The sequence below is a fragment of the Lissotriton vulgaris genome, chromosome 6 (assembly GCF_964263255.1).
Source record: "Lissotriton vulgaris chromosome 6, aLisVul1.2, whole genome shotgun sequence".
In the NCBI taxonomy this organism is placed as follows: Eukaryota; Metazoa; Chordata; class Amphibia; order Caudata; family Salamandridae; genus Lissotriton; species Lissotriton vulgaris.
Window position 1 is genome coordinate 664,528,656 of NC_141694.1, and position 18,983 is coordinate 664,547,638.

At 45.2% G+C, this 18,983-nt stretch overlaps 1 protein-coding gene across 2 annotated transcripts in view; it reads left to right on the forward strand.

Moving 5' to 3' along the window:
* HACE1 (HECT domain and ankyrin repeat containing E3 ubiquitin protein ligase 1) overlaps positions 1 to 18,983 on the forward strand; it is a 285,154-nt gene that overhangs the window by 18,532 nt on the left and 247,639 nt on the right. For both annotated transcript variants that reach the window (XM_086926665.1, XM_086926666.1), the window contains exons 2-3: positions 1,867 to 1,921; positions 14,146 to 14,235. In XM_086926665.1, coding sequence (XP_086782791.1) covers positions 1,867 to 1,921; positions 14,146 to 14,235 — 145 coding nt within the window. The remainder of the gene's footprint in view (positions 1 to 1,866; positions 1,922 to 14,145; positions 14,236 to 18,983) is intronic.

The following is an 18,983-nucleotide window of genomic DNA, read 5'->3' on the forward strand; positions in this document are numbered from 1 at the left end:
AGCGCAAACTCCTGCCCTAGGGCGTCTTGGCGCTATGATAGATTCATTTATCTTGCTAAGGAGCCTCGGTCTCCACTCCAGTGATTCCTCTTGCAGGAATGCAACCTCAGTGATGGTCCGACGAGTAGCAAATTTCTGTCTAACCACAAAAATGAAAGGGGAGGCCATAAGCACATACGTCTACTCACAGGCCTCTCTCTCGATTCTATTAGCCTTCTAAAACCCCTGGTGCTGGGTTACCGCAATATCAGAAAGTAATTAAGAGGGTGGGCTCTCCAGGCAGGGCTTCAACTTGCTGTACCTGTAATTTGTAGGAGTATACTTCATGGGCAGCCTTCATCTATCCTCCGTGGGTTGGAAGACAGTGCTTTTAGTTAATGTGGCCAAGCCTCTAGACTGTTTGGTTGTACTAGCGCCTTCGGTGCATGCACCATTAATAGTAATATCAGCAGGCTGGCCAACAGAATATCAATTTGGACTTCAGCAAAGAGAATGTGGGGAACGCTCAGTTACTCACTCTGGTAGCACCCTAAGAGCGGGCATCTGACCACATGAAGAAGGCCAGGTACATTTGGGTGGTGGGGAAATTAGTGTATTCCTTCTTATAATAGCCTTGGAAATAAAGTACAGCAGAGGAATAGCAAGTGGGAGACGGTTTGAATGTATTGGGCTGCAACCACCCACTAGTTTACAGCTAGAGTTCTAAATAAAAGGTAAATGTTTGAGAAAACAGCTACTGGTAGCCCCAAAGAAAGTTGCAGCTGTAGTGTTTAAAAAACATTTATTGTACACAGACTCATTTGATAATCTTAATAGTTATTGCATCAAGTTATGCACATCATTGTCACACACATTTCAGGCATTAAAAAAATTATAAACACGAAGGTGTCCTCCTTTGCCCCAAGTCACTGAACTTAATTTACAGGGAGACCAATAAGCCATGCCCATGGGTGCAGCTATGCACACACAAAAAATACAAAAGTTGTGCCACTATCTATAGTCGGTACAGAATTTAAAGGGGGGAGGAGGGCTTTACCCTCGAGCCTGTGGGAAAGTAAGACCAACGAAGTGTCTCCCAATTGAAGACACACCAAAGCGTGCCCCTGATGTGCACCATTTCTGCATTGTGAGAGGTGCAGCTGCCAAAAAACTAAAATAAAAAAGTGAATTGTGGGACAAAATCTAAAGGTTGCTTGGATGGCACAGCTTCGAGGTGGGGTTCTGGACCTTGGCAAATGACATGATTGCCAGATAATTTTAGAAGATTAATGAGAATAAGATGACACAATTGTAGTGATTCAGGATCAGTGTAAGGTGCCTTTAGGGCAATATAAACAGATGTCAGAAGATCGAGGTAAATAATCTTCACACTTACTCCCTAGACGGTGTCCTTATGCAGGAAAGAATTGCTAGGGAACTGTCTGTCATTTACTGTGAACTTAAAGTTGAAGTTGTGGGCACGCTGTTCAGAATGAGGTTAGACTTTAACGACTGAAAGACGAGTATGGTTAGTGCGGTGATTCATCTTTAAGGAAGGAGCGCTCGGAGCAGCGAGTGGCTTTGGTGTCACCCAGTGATGGTGACCTCGGATAAAAGAAAGTACGTCAGCTCGGGATTAGAAATGTGAGCAACCTCTTTTGTGATGTGTTTTTGAAATAAAATGCCTTTGTGAGTCAGAGGAAATGCTCCACCTGCCAGTATATACTGATGTTAATCCCGTTTCGGAGACCTGCTCCACAAGTTTTGCTCTTTAGACAGAATCCATAGGCCTCAATCTTCCTGTTTACTCTTGTGTGCAAGTATATAGGGTGGCAGTTGAAATGCATCATGATGAATGTTTAATTGTGTCTATGATTTCCTTTTTAGATAATGAAACTGCTTCCTACACGTTAATGCCGATGGTTATGGCTGATCAGCACAGGTGAGTATAATACAAAGTGCACTTTGAAACCTTCTTAATCTAGACAATAACTGGGATCTGATATGTCTAATGTCAGTTAAAAGTCTTTATCTCGGTTTTACAGTACCATAAAAGAAAGAAAGGTCCTAGATCTTGCATGGCAATAATCAGAATAAAAGGCACTGTAGATTAAAATACTTCCTATACAGGCTTTTGATAATTAAAAAAAAGATGAAAATTAGGATAAAAAGCTTATCACAAAGATACAATATGTACATAATGCAAATATAAGCATATTTTAATCTTTAAAAAATGTGTCCTAACATCAAAATTAAGATAGCGAGCAATTGCGATAATCCTATTAACATGACCAGAGAATCTGGATTTCATTAAAGACACGGAGGCTGACATTATGCATTATCCTTTAATAGCAACTCACACAGCCGCACTACATCACAAAGGATAAAGTTCTAGAGTCATAACAAAGGATGTATCTAGGAGATGATCTGCCTCTTTTAAAAGAATCGCAGCAGGAAGAACTTCAAAAGGAACTGAGAGATCCGGTAACGGGAAACCACTTCATGAGATGAAACATCAAGGAAGAAACTTCGGCAAGTAAAAGGCCAGCCGGTTAAACGGAGTTGCCTGAAAGAAAGAAATGAGTAAGAACCAAGAGCCTGAAGAGCAAATTCATCACATGGTCATAGCAAAGATTAAAACCAATTGAAGCAATTCATAAAATCATGCACAAATACAATATATCAAAGATGTAGATGTAATAAGTTGACACCCCACAAGTTGAGAAAGGGAGGAGGGAGGGATAATGTCAGCCTCCGTGTCTTTAATGAAATCCAGATTCTCTGGTCATGTTAATAGGAGAATCGCAATTTCATTACAAGACCGGAGGCTACATTATGCATGTTCGTAGCCCCGAAGGACCACCTCAGACATATGCTCGATAGGCTTACAGTAATGACGAGCAAAGGTATTAGCATTTGACCAGTCAGCAGCTTTTAGAATATCATCCAACTTACCACCTGACCAGAAGGACTTACTGGCCATAGCTCCTCTGACAGAATGTGCTTGAAACTTAGAGAGGTCGACACCAGCGAGCTTCATGGTAGACTTAACCCATCTAGCAATGGAGGTGGAAGAAACAGGTTTGAAAGGTTTCACAAAGGAAACTAAGAGTTGATTTGCGCCATTGGGGCGCAGGAGAGACATCCTAGCGTCATATTCTTTCATGCAAGCAACCACACAAAGTTTAGGAAAGGTGTCAAAACGAGGATAGAAGATAAAATCTGACATCGTTTTGGTTCTTCTAAGTAATTCGAACTTGACACCAAACATATCATAACATCTATTTGAAATGTCTAAGCTTCTGATGTCAGAAACCCTCCTACAGGAAATTAAGCACAAGAGTGTAGCAAGCTTAAAGGAGAGAAGCTTCCTATTAAGGGAAGAATTATCTGGCCAGGAACAAAAAAGGTCTAAAATGCACTTGACATCCCAAAGGGTCTGGTATTTAGGTCAAGGGGGTCTCCTTAGTCTTATACTCTTGAGGACCCTACAAATGATAGGATTTTTACCTACCGATTTACCGTTGATAGGAGCGTGACCAGCGGAGATTGCGGATCTGAAGCAGTTAATAGAGCGATAGGAAAGGCCTCTGTCAAATTGTTCGACCATAAAATTAACGATATTCACGACAGGAGTCTCCACGGGATCCAGACTCCTTTCCAGGCACCAATGAAACCATTTCTTCCAAATGCTGTTGTATCTAAGGTGTGTCCCAGGTGCCCAAGATTCTCCGAGAAGAGAGAGAGCTGTCGACGAAAGTCCAGACAGCTCGTTAGATTGCCTGACACTTTCCAGGCAAGAAGGTTCAAATTCCCCTCGAGAATAAGACGGTGATCTTCCCTGTCTGCGTTTGAGACCAGGCCTGGAGAGGCTGGGATCAGAAAGGGGATGTCGCATGCTAGTTCCAGGGCTGTCGGGAACCAGGCTTGGGACGGCCAAAAGGGAGTTATGAGGATCAGGGAGCATTGATCCGATCTGACCTTCTGAAGGACTCTCTGAATCATGGCGAAAGGAGGAAAGGCATAACCCAGGAAGTGGGACCAGGGTTGGAGAAACGCGTTCACAGCAAGAGCGCCCGGGTCTGGCATCCAACTGAAGTAGTTGGGAAGTTGGAAGGTAAGCCTGCTGGCGAATAGATCCACGTCCATGGGACCCCAAAAGTGGGAGAGGGAATTGAAGACGTTCACATCGAGTTTCCAGTCCGAGAAGTCTATAAGGAATCTCGAATTCCAGTCTGCTGAAATGTTCGATTTCCCGGGAAGATATTCCGCCCTGAGGGAGATTTTGTGTTCCAGACAGAACATCCAAAGTCTCCTTGCAAGATTGGAGAGATTCGCAGATCTCGTCCCTCCAAGGCGATTGATATAGGCCACAGCGGAAACGTTGTCCATCTTCAGAACAACGGACCTCCCTTGGATGGAGTGTTTGAAGCTCATAAGAGCGTATAAGCCAGCCGTTAATTCCAGAAAATTTATGTGTTGGGAGGATTCCGATAGGGTCCAAACCCCACCGGTGTCCTGGTCCCCCAAACGAGCACCCCAGCCATGAAGACTGGCGTCTGATTCTAGGACAAAATCCGGGGATGAGCCGAAGATAGCTTTGCCGTTCCAGGCGTCTAAGTTCTCCAGCCACCAAAAGAGCTCTGTTCTCGCATCCGGATCCAGAGAGACAAGGTCCCCATACCACAGACCTGAATTGAGAGCATTCCTCTTTATTCTCTGAAGTGCACGGTAGTTCAGAGGGCCGGGAAAAATAGCCTGGATGGAAGAAGAAAGGAGCCCAAGAAGTCTGGCTAGTTCGCGGAGAGTTAAAGACTCTTGTTTCAGAACGGACCTGATTTCCTTCCGGATCTTGGCAATCTTCTTGGCCGGAAGAAGGAGGAGACATTTTGTGGTGTCTAGAGTGAAGCCGAGGAATTCTATAGTTCTGCAGGGAGAGAGGATGGATTTGTCTCTGTTGAAGATGAACCCTAGGCTCTCTAACAGGTTCATGGAGGTTTCTAGATCTCTTAGGAGGTCTGAATGGGATTGGGACATGATAAGAATATCGTCCAAGTAAATGATGAGGCGGATACCTCTCTCTCTTAGAATTGTAACGACACACTTCATGATCTTGGTAAAGCACCAAGGGGCAGAAGAGAGGCCGAAGGGAAGAGCTTGGAACTGGTAGAGATGTTCCTTCCAAGCAAATTGAAGGAAGGGTTGATGTTCCTTGTACATGGGAATCGTGAAGTAAGCGTCCTTCAGGTCTAACTTGGCCATCCAGTCCCCTTCCAGAAGGAGATCCCTCAGGAGGTGGATACCCTCCATTTTGAAATGGCGATAAACTAGGAATTTGTTGACTTCTCAAAGGTTTATTACGGGTCTCCAACCCTTGTCCTTTTTCTGAACGAGAAACAGTGTGCTTATGAATCTGGCATCGGACCAGGGAACCTCCACTATTGCGTCCTTTTTGAGCATGGAAGCGATTTCTTCCTCCACGATCTTTTCTTGATCTTCTGAGAGGACAAAGGGGCGGGGTAAGTGTGACTGGACGGGAATCTGTAAGAAATCTATCTTGAAACCCATGACGGTCTCTAAAACCCATGGGTCTTGGGTAATTGAATCCCAAACATGATAAAACTGTTTTAGCCTGCCCCCTACTATGGGAGGGGTAGAAGAAGGAGTAGTACTTACTTGTAGAGTTGGAGGTGTTGGGAGTACCTCGACCTCTTGAGCCGCGGTTTCTCGGGCCTCTTCCTCTCTGGGGAAAGAAGGGTTGTCTAGGGGGGTAGAAGCCCCTGCCTGTTCCTCTGAAGGATGAATAGGGTCGTTGGTTGCCTCGGCCGGAAGAGCGACCCCTTCTACCGGCCTGGCCAAAAAGGTTGTTGTTGAACACCCGCCTCAGGTTACTTTGGGCTCTGTCGAGGGCGGTGAAGGTGGAAACGTATTTGCCAATTTCTTTGATAATGTCCTCTCCGAAGAGGAGGCCCCTGGGGTTTTGGGAGGGCTCTTTTTCAGCCATATCACCTAATTTAGGGTCAATCTTGTTCAAAATGGACCTTCTTCGTTCAATATTTAAGCTCGAGTTGGCATTACCAAGGAGGACGATGGCCCTCTGGCTCCATCCTCGGACAAGATCAGTATTTAAGGGTGTGGAGGAGAGGTGGGATTGCTCGGCCATATCGAGGATCCTAACAAGGGGTCCCAAGACGTCCAGGAGGCGGTCTTGGCAGCCTTTAAGGGCTCTTTCCAATCCTTTTCTGGGGTCTCGCCCTAATTTAAACAAGAATTTGATAAGACTAGGATCTAGGTTGGGGGTTTGACAAACCCTCTCATCGATGGTAGGTCTGGGGGATTCAGACCTCATAGTATTCCTGGTGTTTCTGTCTAAAAGGTTTCTCAACCAACGAGAAACGAATTTAGAAACATGATCCTGCGGGAACCATTTAGAACTGTTGGGGTGAGAGATGTTCAGGGGAGAGAACATCTCCTCTCCGACAGGATTGAGAATAATATTCTTAGAGGAGGGTTCCGGGTCAGGTTGGGAGTTAAAGTCATGGTGGACCTCATCCAGGTCGAAGACGAATTCGTCTGAAAGGTCTTTGGAGGCATTATCATCAAAGGAGGATGAGGAGGAGTCAAGACCAACATTCTTCCTTTTTTCGTTAGCACTATCCCAAAGTGTGTCGCGAGGGACACCATACACATTTGTGCCGCCATGGGCACCGATCAGGGTAGTGTCCCGAGGGACATCAGGTTCAAGTGGGGCGCGATGGCCACCCATCCAAAGCGAGGTGCTAAGACCTCCTGTACTGTGAGAGGCGCTAGGGCCTGCAGTGCTTTCGCAATGTTTGGTCTTTTTGGGTCTCTTACCGTGTAGGGGAGGATCCTGAGGATCACACGGTCTTTTGGAGAGCATAACTTCTTTAAGAGAAGACATCATACATGCTTTAATTTCCTGCTGAAGGAATTTTTTGAGGGAGTTGTCAAGGGGGGCCGGTGAACTAGCCGTGGCGTCGTCGGAATCCATGTCAGACATGGTGTTGTAGGGTCAGAAGAGGGTATTAGCAGGTAGAGTAGCAACTCAAATATTTACAATCCAAAGTGCTAGTGCGAAATACACGCCCATCTGTTCAGATCATTTGGGTTTCAATTAATTTACTTCCTTCAAGTCGATAGGGCCCTCCTTCTAATGGACCATGATTTACCCAGGAATTTTGCTGTTGCACAAGCACAGAATGGTCTCGCGTCTGACTTCAGAATACGTAGGGCTTCTTTATGACTATGTGTCCCTAAGTATCTACATACAGGGGTAAGCCAGTTCCTTCTTGGTCTGGTGTAGGCAGGGCAAGCAAAAAATACATAGCCTATTGTTTCTTTAGGGCAAGGGCAAGAAGGACAGCCATTGGGCTGTGATATATTTGTCCTCCAGGTATTAGTGAAGGCATTGATAGGAAGGCAACCATGTCTAAATTGAATGTACAATTTCCTATCTTCTGGCACTTTCATTAAATCAAGGAAGCTTTCTAGCCATCTGCTAGATTTAATATCAAAGAACAGGTCAGTTAAGCAGCCATGTTGTGTATTCATATAGTTCTTCTGTTATGCCCAAGCCCAAAACTGTGATTTTAGTGTGTCCCTAGAGTATGTGGGAGGGTAACCTTCTAGCTCCTTGGGCACACCGATGTCTGCCCGAATGGTATTTATGTAGTTGATCCACCCAATTTTATGTTTTTTGTCCAGGGCAGAAACTTCATTAAAAGAACTCCGTAGCACATCAGTTCTGGAGTTGTAATTAATCTGTGCCAAAAAAGCAGATCATTAATAGACTTGACACCCATATCGAGTTTCAAGGGAAGGAGGGGGGTGCTCTGTGGGAGTGAAAACAGACTTCTAAGAAACTTATTTTCTATTATCGAAAGGATGTTAACGTTTATAGAGCCTCACAGTTCGGCTCCATAAAGTACACTGTTTGCTACCTTACAGCTATACAGCTTCAGTACAGGGGCTACAGGCCTAGTGAACGAGAGACAATGTTCCCGTCGCAGGGCCCCAGTTCGCTGGGAATATTTCAGGGATACCCTCTCTAGATGTTTCTTCCAAACCATACCCTCAGATAACTTGATTCCCAGATAATCAAAGGAGCTCACTCGTTCGAGCGGGACATTATCAAGAACCAAGTTACCCTTAAGGTTTGTTGATGACCAAACCCCTCTCGTCACAAAAGTTCTTAAGTCTAATGTGTTCTTCGTGTGATTTGAATCTGAGTGGTTGCAGCATGTCCAATCTGGGTTTCCTAGCATTGTGTAGCATCTTAGTGATTCTTGGGACAAGTCACACTCTCAAACCAAACATTTAGGGGCACATACATAAAATGTTTTTGCGATCCCAAACGGTGCGATTCGCAAAAATCAGCCGTTTGTGATCGCAAATTGGCCTTTGGAGATGCATGAAAGTGTTTCCTATGTGCAATTTAAGAATTCACAATTATTTGCGCATCCCTAAATTGTGATTGCATTTAGGGATCGCAATTTGCGATTCCCTTAATGCAATGCAATGCTAGAAGCACTTTCAAATAGCGATTTCGCAATTTGGGACTGCAAATTACAGACAAATCAAACTTGTCTATAATTTGCAAAGACTTTGAAAAATGCACTAAATGCATTTTTAAAGTTTTAGGTTACACACATATGGCCTTGGGGGATGTGTGTGCACAACATGGGTGCACATCACAATTTCACGGGTGCAACAGGGTGTCATTTTGACACCATTGCAACCTTGAAATTGCATGAGCAATTTGCGAGTACCTACTGGTACTCGCAAATTGCGCATGCAATCTCCTATTCATTCCTATGGTTCTGTAGGCCGATATGAATGAATGAGAGGCATTCCTTAATTGCGACTCGCAATTAAGGAATGTTCAGGAATTGCTATATTTATAGCGATTCCTACATGCATAGGCATTTGCGATTCCTTAATATTCGCAATTAAGGAATCGCAAAAGCCTACCTTGATGCATGTGTCAGTTAGACCTTTGTGGTGATAACAAGGAGATAAAGCATTAGCTTGCCATCGCAATTGTGAGACAGGCTGGATCTTTATAGAAATGCAGCTCAAGTTACTACATACTTCAACCTCCAATATGCCAACAGACTGATCTGGAAAGAAGGCATCAAAGTGATCATTATTAGGTCTGTAGTTAATAAAAGGGACATTTTGTGATCCTCCATGTGTCCCTGTGGGTTATTTAGACCCACCACAAGTGTAGCCATGCATTTATTTATTTTATTTATTTATAAAGCATATGCGTGTTGCTCATGGCCAAAATCAAGTAAACACACTCTTCCACACTGGTGTAGCAGTCACCCAAGTTTATTCTCGGGCTACACAGAAGACATGGGGGCTGCTATCTCTGTTCAGCCATCACCTGCCAAGTGTGGATCTCCACCCCAAAAACAGAGAAACCATCTGCAACTGGAATGGAAGAACGATGAGCAGTCCTCATTCAGACATACATACATCTACATACATGTACGATATGTAACGTGAAAATGACTCATGAGACGAACCTCTTCCCGGTTTGCCTCAAATTGTAAAGCGCTCTGATATCCGTCGGGATCAATAATATATAAACCTTTATAAATAAGAACTGATTTTGACCCCCGGAGTATAACACTGCAAAAGCAGAATCAAAACAGGTTTCAGATTTTTGAAGTTGTCCCACCCTTCTACATGGAGGGGGAAGGAGGAGGTTACTGGGTGTAATTTAGGAAATATCCAGAAATCTCATATGGGGAAAGTTTGCTCTTACTCGTGCTCGGATTTCCCCCTGCTTGCTGGTTTGCTTTCCTTTCCAATCTTAGGGGACAAATGAAAGTCTTTGCAATCACTGAAATTCATAGATTTCCAAGAGTTCCCTCCGTCTACGACAAGCAGGTTGCTTGAAAGCAGATAAAATGCACCTGTTTAGATGTAGGGGCACCGCTTACCCCAATGAAATCTGGTGGTGTTCAGTGACAAATTAGTTCTAGGACCACACATGCACCTATAGTTTGTAGGACTTAACTTCCATGCCAGTACTTGGTGCTAAGACTGTTGGCAAATATTTGCTAATACCTGCTAGTATCCTATTTAAATTTTAAATTTAAATTTAAATATGTTCTCCTGGTACTCTGCCCCGCGACTTCTCCGATCCTCTTCTGCACATCTGTTGGTAGCCCCGAGGTTCCAGAGAGTCAGGATGGGTGGCCGCTCATTCAGTGTGGCAGCGGCCAAACTTTGGAACTCCCTGCCTCTCTCTTTGAGAAGCCACAGCAACTATCTTCCGTTCAGGAAAGCTCTTAAAACGCACTTATTTCCTAAAAATGCCGTGTAAGTGAATAGTGCCGTCGCTCAAGTTCAAGCGCCAGGATGCCCTTTGGGTGACAGGTTTGCGCTCTATAAATACACTAAATTTAAATTTAAAATTTAGCACTACAGCTAGCCTGTAACTATCAACAAGGATCAATAACTGTTACTCCCTGTTGCTTCATCTTGTCTTGGTGTTCTTATTATGTTTTAAAGTATATGAATAGGGACCAGTAAACCAGCAACTGTAAATATATGTATATGTTACATGTTTGAGTATTTTTATTGCACTCAATGCAGTGATATGAAATCCCTTAGTTATCCGGAACACCTCACATCTGCAGTGGTCATGTTGGAATGCTTTTTCTTTTGCATAAGCTTGCGTACTTGGCGGTAATCTGGGAACAAAACATTGGTAAAGCCAATAGGACTGCTCCGCGGTGGCACAGGTGAAACATATTGGATTTGGCAATCCTTGTTTTAGGTTTAGGTGAGCGGGAGGACACTTGTTTTGTAAAAAAAACATTGTGTGGGAGATGTGAGGGTTAATGCAGAGGGTGCTGAGGGTGGGTGGAAGGACTCCAGGTACGCTTTGTTGTAAATATTTGGCCAGAGTGGCGGGGATACATGGCAGGATACCAGGTGAAACACAGGGCAGGAGGGTGATTCGGGATAGTCTGTATTGTGTTTGGCTCCCCCTTGACTCCTGTCTCCCATCTAGCTGTTAAAAGCAGGTATGATGACTTGGGGGACCTGCTGCAGCAGAAAATTAAACATCTGTGGCAGTAAATAGTAGGAATTTTGTTCGCCTGGAGTCGGGAGTCACATCATAGGCAACTCGAGCTTCCGTCTGATGTCACTCAGACCCCTTCTGTAAAAAAAACCTCTCCTGTATTCACTGTTGACTACCTATAATTCTACCTTGCCTGCTCTGGGCCAGTGTATTTTCACAACGGGCCGTGCTGGAGTTTTCAATCCATACACAGCATTGAGTGTAGCATTGCGGTATCTTTCCAGCGGCTCCATCTTAAATTGTCTGGAGAGCTGCAAAACAGAAGCTTCCTCCTTTCGATTTTCAGTATCTGTGCATTTTTGAACGGTTGGGTATGTAGGTCATTGCCATCGGCTAACTGCAGTCCTGCGGTTATTGTTCACATTCAAAGGTCGTTTGCTTGGTTCCTTGAATATTCTTGTGTCGTTTTGTACCACTTAACCCTTTTTTCTTGGGAACTTCCTTAACCTTATTAGGCTGTTGTTTGTGTTGAGTTGATGCTCTTTGAGGCTTCTTGTCTCGTTTTTGGTTGAGACACTATCTTCCACTTTTTGTAAAATATAGCAAAGGATACATTTGTTTTTATATTTATCCCACTAGAGTACTTATTGGCATGTTGATGTTGCCAAGCATGCGTTGATAATTGAAATAAAGATGTGATTTTCTTCAGTCTATATTCCTTGTATCATTTTCAACAATATTCTGGAGAATGTCTTAATCTGAATTAATAATCCTTTATGTTTATTGTGTATTAGATAACGCCTTCTTGGTTACCACAGCAAAAATAAACATACATGTTACAGAAGCACAAATGAACTTCTAGTTTGAGATTTGTCCTGTGGATGACCATTGGCTGTAATCCGGGATTCAACATTTTTTGTTCGCTTTTTCTGTAAATGGCAGGTTTTCCTCAGCATGCTATATTTTGAAATGTGTTTATGTGTATGCGCTTCCTTCTTAAGTGTCCATGAAAGGTTTTATATCTGGGCGTTCCGGTTTTTCTTCTCATTGTAAAACAAGTTTTATGGTATGTCATTTAAATGCATGACACATTATACACTTTACAGGATGTAACTTTGCCCTAGATGTTCCGTGTGTCAAAAGAGTTTGCCTTAAAGCTATATTTATAATTCAATGTATATATATTTTTCTTATCCACTCTAAATGTTACAGCTTGGCCCAATGGCATGACTTTGTGGTCAGCACCCCCATCAAGAGGCCCTTCAATTTTTAATATATGTATCGTTTCTCTAAAGTACCCACAGATTTGTAAAGCAAAAAAAATCCCAAAAAAAATCAAAAAAAAAAGGGACAGAGCAGTTGAAAGAGTAGTGCGAACTCAGCTCAGCTGCTAAAACAGAAAGGCAGATCATGATTCTGTGGACAGACTGTTTGTGTTCTTCCCATGAACATAAGTCTGAGTAAGTTATATTTTTAGAGTAAATGCCAGCCTAAAGCAAAGGTTCCAGGTTGGGTGTATTCAGTGATATACTTCCTGATGAATACCTGGCCATGCCATAAACATGTAGTGCATTGTGGATAATGCAAAGCTGCAGGAAAGCTGATCTTTTGGTAACTAGTGGCAGGTTTGGAAACTTCACAGTTGCACATTCATGGACACTTCATGCCTTTAGGTTCCTTGAAAAGCTCAGGTGCCGCTCATCACAAATGTGATCTAGCACTCAGATGTTCTTTGGAGTCATGAGAGGTGAATGATATGACTTACATACTTAATGTATCTGTCTGATCATGTTATTTAGCCTAGACCAGGCAAGTTTGAGATAAATCTCACCCTGTGAGAGAAGACATGCTTAAATGGGCGGGTCTTAGAAGGAGAAGCTTGAGCCCCAAGCATGTGGGGGAGCAGTGTCAGAGGAATTGAAACTTAGTGTCTAGTGCTGTGTCCCTCCCCACCCTCTCTCCTCCTCCTGCACCCTCCCAGAAAGCTTCTAAGGCTGGTGCTATTGTCTAGGGGTGTTGGCAAAACCCCCATGGACACCAACGGTGCCTAGCCTCTAAACACTGGAAGACCGCATTAGCAGAGCTGGTCTCATGAGACACATGGTGCCCCATGTGTGTTGGTGGGTCTTTTAGCATCAGCAGGCTGTTCTAAATACCACCCTTCTATTGAAGGTGCTCATGCTTCCCAAGGCACTACCTCAGAGATCCACATTCTGCTCCTTTACCTCTGTGTACAGTGAGATTACACTTGAAGTACCAATCACGATGTGGCCTGTAATCCGATTTTGACACAATCTCCCATATAAGCCCAAGAATAGATTACAATGTGGGCACAGATTGTGGTTATTCCTACAGTTTGCCGTGGGCAAAACCTGCCACGTGTTGCAGTAGCATATAACATTGTTTGAGCACCTTGGAATGGGGAGTGCTCTATTTCTCTTTCTTTTTTTGGACTCCAGTTAATCTAGAAATGTATTTTATGTGCATCAGGATTGATGATCGTGCAGTGATTACAGCTTGTTGTTAATGTTTGTTATTGATTGCTGCCCAAATTTGTGTGTGTGTGTTATATACGTTTTGTTTTAACTAGTGCACTGTTTTAGTTTGAAATTTAAAAAAAAGTTATTTTTACTTGGTTTTGGTTCCTGCCTTAAATCAACCGAGTTGTGTGTTAAATATGTCTTTAGTTTTAGTTCAGCAGAAGACTTAATAACCTCTTTCACGGTTTCAATTTCAACCACCCCAACATTCAGATTCATAGATATTTTAAATGATGTGTGATTTCCTGCATGCTTTCCTCCTTCTTTCTCTCCAGTTTGGCCCTTCAGGACATAGATAACAAAAAGTCGTACCAACAATTTAGTGACTGTTTCCACCATCCTGTTTCATGTTGATTGCTTGTATTTAATCGCAGTTGTGTTCACACATGTAGCTAAAAATCACAGGACAGCACAACACCAAATGCTACTAGGGCTGTCAAACAGCTAAAACACTAAGTTTAGGCTCGGTTTTGTACGGAATACTAATGCAATCCCGGAATTTAAATGATTCATGTTACTTAGCAATTTCTAAAATGGTCAATGCATTGCTTTTTCCCCATTCAGATCTGTGTCAGAACTACTTTCAAATTCAAAATTTGACGTGAATTACGCCTTTGGTCGTGTAAAGAGGAGCTTGCTGCATATTGCAGCCAAGTAAGTTTCACGTTTTTGTCTTCTTACCTGGCACTGAGGATTTATATTTTTAAAGTCTTTTTCACACATTTATCCACCGTGAGCAAAATGTATTCCCATCCGTTCTTTGCAGACGTCACTGTTTGACTGAATGAATGGTATGTATTGGTGGCTTCAATATCATTCCGAGACCGAAAAGCACAAGAAAATGCATTGTCCCCTCAGGGTGATAATAAGCACTGGTGGTCCAAATCTGGGAATCCTATTCCTTAGAAAGAAACCAGACTCAAAACGGTGGACATCCTCTACACTACTGTAGATAATTGTTGGTTGTGATTTTTAATTGTGTTATTCTTTTAGTTCCTCTTTGACCCTTGCAAAGTATCCAGATTGTATTGTATGCAGTATTTTAGCATACTGTCAGTGTATTTGTTGACTTCTTCCTTCGCAGTGCTTTACAATATTGAACTAGCTACAGCAACCATGCTTTTCATTGATTATCAACACCACTACATATTATGTATATTCCTAATGCATGCTTAATTTTATCTACAGAAGATTATTCCACTCACCCACTTCAATTGGCAGCCTGTTGGATGTGGATTGAGTGCCGTTTCCTGCCACTGGTCACAGATGGCCAGTGGCTTGTTCTCCCCAGTCGCCTCAAAGGACTGCTGTGTATTGATTTGTGACCTCAGATCATGATGGGTGTGTAGCTAGCCTGTTGCAAGCTTGGCTTGCTAAGGTGTAGGCCGACCACATCTGCCGGAGGTTTGGCCGTGCACTGAACACAGAACCAGCCATGCCAAGTGCCATGCATCACGGGTTAGCCTAACTCATTTGAATCAAGTCCTGCATTAAAAATAATGATGAAGCATGATAGCGCCTCCTCATCTGTCAAGCTGAAGTGCTGCAGTATATTAATTGCAAATACAACAAGTGATGGACCGAATGTGGATCAATGTCACACATTCCCCCAGTCAAAAGATCTGGGCCCAAATCCATCGTTTTTTTGCACTCCACACCACCCTGGGTTAGACAATGGCGATATGCAAATCAGCTCTGACCCTGTTGCCCCATGGGAACAGTCCAGTCCGAACTACAAAAGCCATGTCCTTCCCAGAACGGAATCAAGCATCCGAGGACCGGACCGGTTTCGAGGTAACACCTCTCATCAGCCCGGCTAGCTTGACTCCAAGTGGTGTGGAGTGCCTGGGACCCACGTCTGGGCATCCCCAGCGCACTTAGGGCGACAATTGCAAATACAACAAGTGATGGACCGAATGTGGATCAATGTCACACATTCCCCCAGTCAAAAGATCTGGGCCCAAATCCATCGTTTTTTTGCACTCCACACCACCCTGGGTTAGACAATGGCGATATGCAAATCAGCTCTGACCCTGTTGCCCCATGGGAACAGTCCAGTCCGAACTACAAAAGCCATGTCCTTCCCAGAACGGAATCAAGCATCCGAGGACCGGACCGGTTTCGAGGTAACACCTCTCATCAGCCCGGCTAGCTTGACTCCAAGTGGTGTGGAGTGCCTGGGACCCACGTCTGGGCATCCCCAGCGCACTTAGGGCGACAATTGCAAATACAACAAGTGATGGACCGAATGTGGATCAATGTCACACATTCCCCCAGTCAAAAGATCTGGGCCCAAATCCATCGTTTTTTTGCACTCCACACCACCCTGGGTTAGACAATGGCGATATGCAAATCAGCTCTGACCCTGTTGCCCCATGGGAACAGTCCAGTCCGAACTACAAAAGCCATGTCCTTCCCAGAACGGAATCAAGCATCCGAGGACTGGACCGGTTTCGAGGTAACACCTCTCATCAGCCCGGCTAGCTTGACTCCAAGTGGTGTGGAGTGCCTGGGACCCACGTCTGGGCATCCCCAGCGCACTTAGGGCGACAATTGCAAATACAACAAGTGATGGACCGAATGTGGATCAATGTCACACATTCCCCCAGTCAAAAGATCTGGGCCCAAATCCATCGTTTTTTTGCACTCCACACCACCCTGGGTTAGACAATGGCGATATGCAAATCAGCTCTGACCCTGTTGCCCCATGGGAACAGTCCAGTCCGAACTACAAAAGCCATGTCCTTCCCAGAACGGAATCAAGCATCCGAGGACCGGACCGGTTTCGAGGTAACACCTCTCATCAGCCCGGCTAGCTTGACTCCAAGTGGTGTGGAGTGCCTGGGACCCACGTCTGGGCATCCCCAGCGCACTTAGGGCGACAATTGCAAATACAACAAGTGATGGACCGAATGTGGATCAATGTCACACATTCCCCCAGTCAAAAGATCTGGGCCCAAATCCATCGTTTTTTTGCACTCCACACCACCCTGGGTTAGACAATGGCGATATGCAAATCAGCTCTGACCCTGTTGCCCCATGGGAACAGTCCAGTCCGAACTACAAAAGCCATGTCCTTCCCAGAACGGAATCAAGCATCCGAGGACCGGACCGGTTTCGAGGTAACACCTCTCATCAGCCCGGCTAGCTTGACTCCAAGTGGTGTGGAGTGCCTGGGACCCACGTCTGGGCATCCCCAGCGCACTTAGGGCGACAATTGCAAATACAACAAGTGATGGACCGAATGTGGATCAATGTCACACATTCCCCCAGTCAAAAGATCTGGGCCCAAATCCATCGTTTTTTTGCACTCCACACCACCCTGGGTTAGACAATGGCGATATGCAAATCAGCTCTGACCCTGTTGCCCCATGGGAACAGTCCAGTCCGAACTACAAAAGCCATGTCCTTCCCAGAACGGAATCAAGCATCCGAGGACCGGACCGGTTTCGAGGTAACACCTCTCATCAGCCCGGCTAGCTTGACTCCAAGTGGTGTGGAGTGCCTGGGACCCACGTCTGGGCATCCCCAGCGCACTTAGGGCGACAATTGCAAATACAACAAGTGATGGACCGAATGTGGATCAATGTCACACATTCCCCCAGTCAAAAGATCTGGGCCCAAATCCATCGTTTTTTTGCACTCCACACCACCCTGGGTTAGACAATGGCGATATGCAAATCAGCTCTGACCCTGTTGCCCCATGGGAACAGTCCAGTCCGAACTACAAAAGCCATGTCCTTCCCAGAACGGAATCAAGCATCCGAGGACCGGACCGGTTTCGAGGTAACACCTCTCATCAGCCCGGCTAGCTTGACTCCAAGTGGTGTGGAGTGCCTGGGACCCACGTCTGGGCATCCCCAGCGCACTTAGGGCGACAATTGCAAATACAACAAGTGATGGACCGAATGTGGATCAATGTCACACATTCCCCCAGTCAAAAGATCTGGGCCCAAATCCATCGTTTTTTTGCACTCCACACCACCCTGGGTTAGACAATGGCGATATGCAAATCAGCTCTGACCCTGTTGCCCCATGGGAACAGTCCAGTCCGAACTACAAAAGCCATGTCCTTCCCAGAACGGAATCAAGCATCCGAGGACCGGACCGGTTTCGAGGTAACACCTCTCATCAGCCCGGCTAGCTTGACTCCAAGTGGTGTGGAGTGCCTGGGACCCACGTCTGGGCATCCCCAGCGCACTTAGGGCGACAATTGCAAATACAACAAGTGATGGACCGAATGTGGATCAATGTCACACATTCCCCCAGTCAAAAGATCTGGGCCCAAATCCATCGTTTTTTTGCACTCCACACCACCCTGGGTTAGACAATGGCGATATGCAAATCAGCTCTGACCCTGTTGCCCCATGGGAACAGTCCAGTCCGAACTACAAAAGCCATGTCCTTCCCAGAACGGAATCAAGCATCCGAGGACCGGACCGGTTTCGAGGTAACACCTCATCAGCCCGGCTAGCTTGACTCCAAGTGGTGTGGAGTGCCTGGGACCCACGTCTGGGCATCCCCAGCGCACTTAGGGCGACAATTGCAAATACAACAAGTGATGGACCGAATGTGGATCAATGTCACACATTCCCCCAGTCAAAAGATCTGGGCCCAAATCCATCGTTTTTTGGCACTCCACACCACCCTGGGTTAGACAATGGCGATATGCAAATCAGCTCTGACCCTGTTGCCCCATGGGAACAGTCCAGTCCGAACTACAAAAGCCATGTCCTTCCCAGAACGGAATCAAGCATCCGAGGACCGGACCGGTTTCGAGGTAACACCTCTCATCAGCCCGGCTAGCTTGACTCCAAGTGGTGTGGAGTGCCTGGGACCCACGTCTGGGCATCCCCAGCGCACTTAGGGCGACAATTGCAAATACAACAAGTGATGGACCGAATGTGGATCAATGTCACACATTCCCCCAGTCAAAAGATCTGGGCCCAAATCCATCGTTTTTACCTCGAAACCGGTCCGGTCCTCGGATGCTAGATTCCGTTCTGGGAAGGACATGGCTTTTGTAGTTCGGACTGGACTGTTCCCATGGGGCAACAGGGTCAGAGCTGATTTGCATATCGCCATTGTCTAACCCAGGGTGGTGTGGAGTGCAAAAAAACGATGGATTTGGGCCCAGATCTTTTGACTGGGGGAGTGTGTGACATTGATCCACATTCAGTCCATCACTTGTTGTTTTTGCAATTGCCGCCCTAAGTGCGCTGGGGATGCCCAGACGTGGGTCCCAGGCACTCCACACCACTTGGAGTCAAGCTAGCCGGGCTGATGAGAGGTGTTACCTCGAAACCGGTCCGGTCCTCGGATGCTAGATTCCGTTCTGGGAAGGACATGGCTTTTGTAGTTCGGACTGGACTGTTCCCATGGGGCAACAGGGTCAGAGCTGA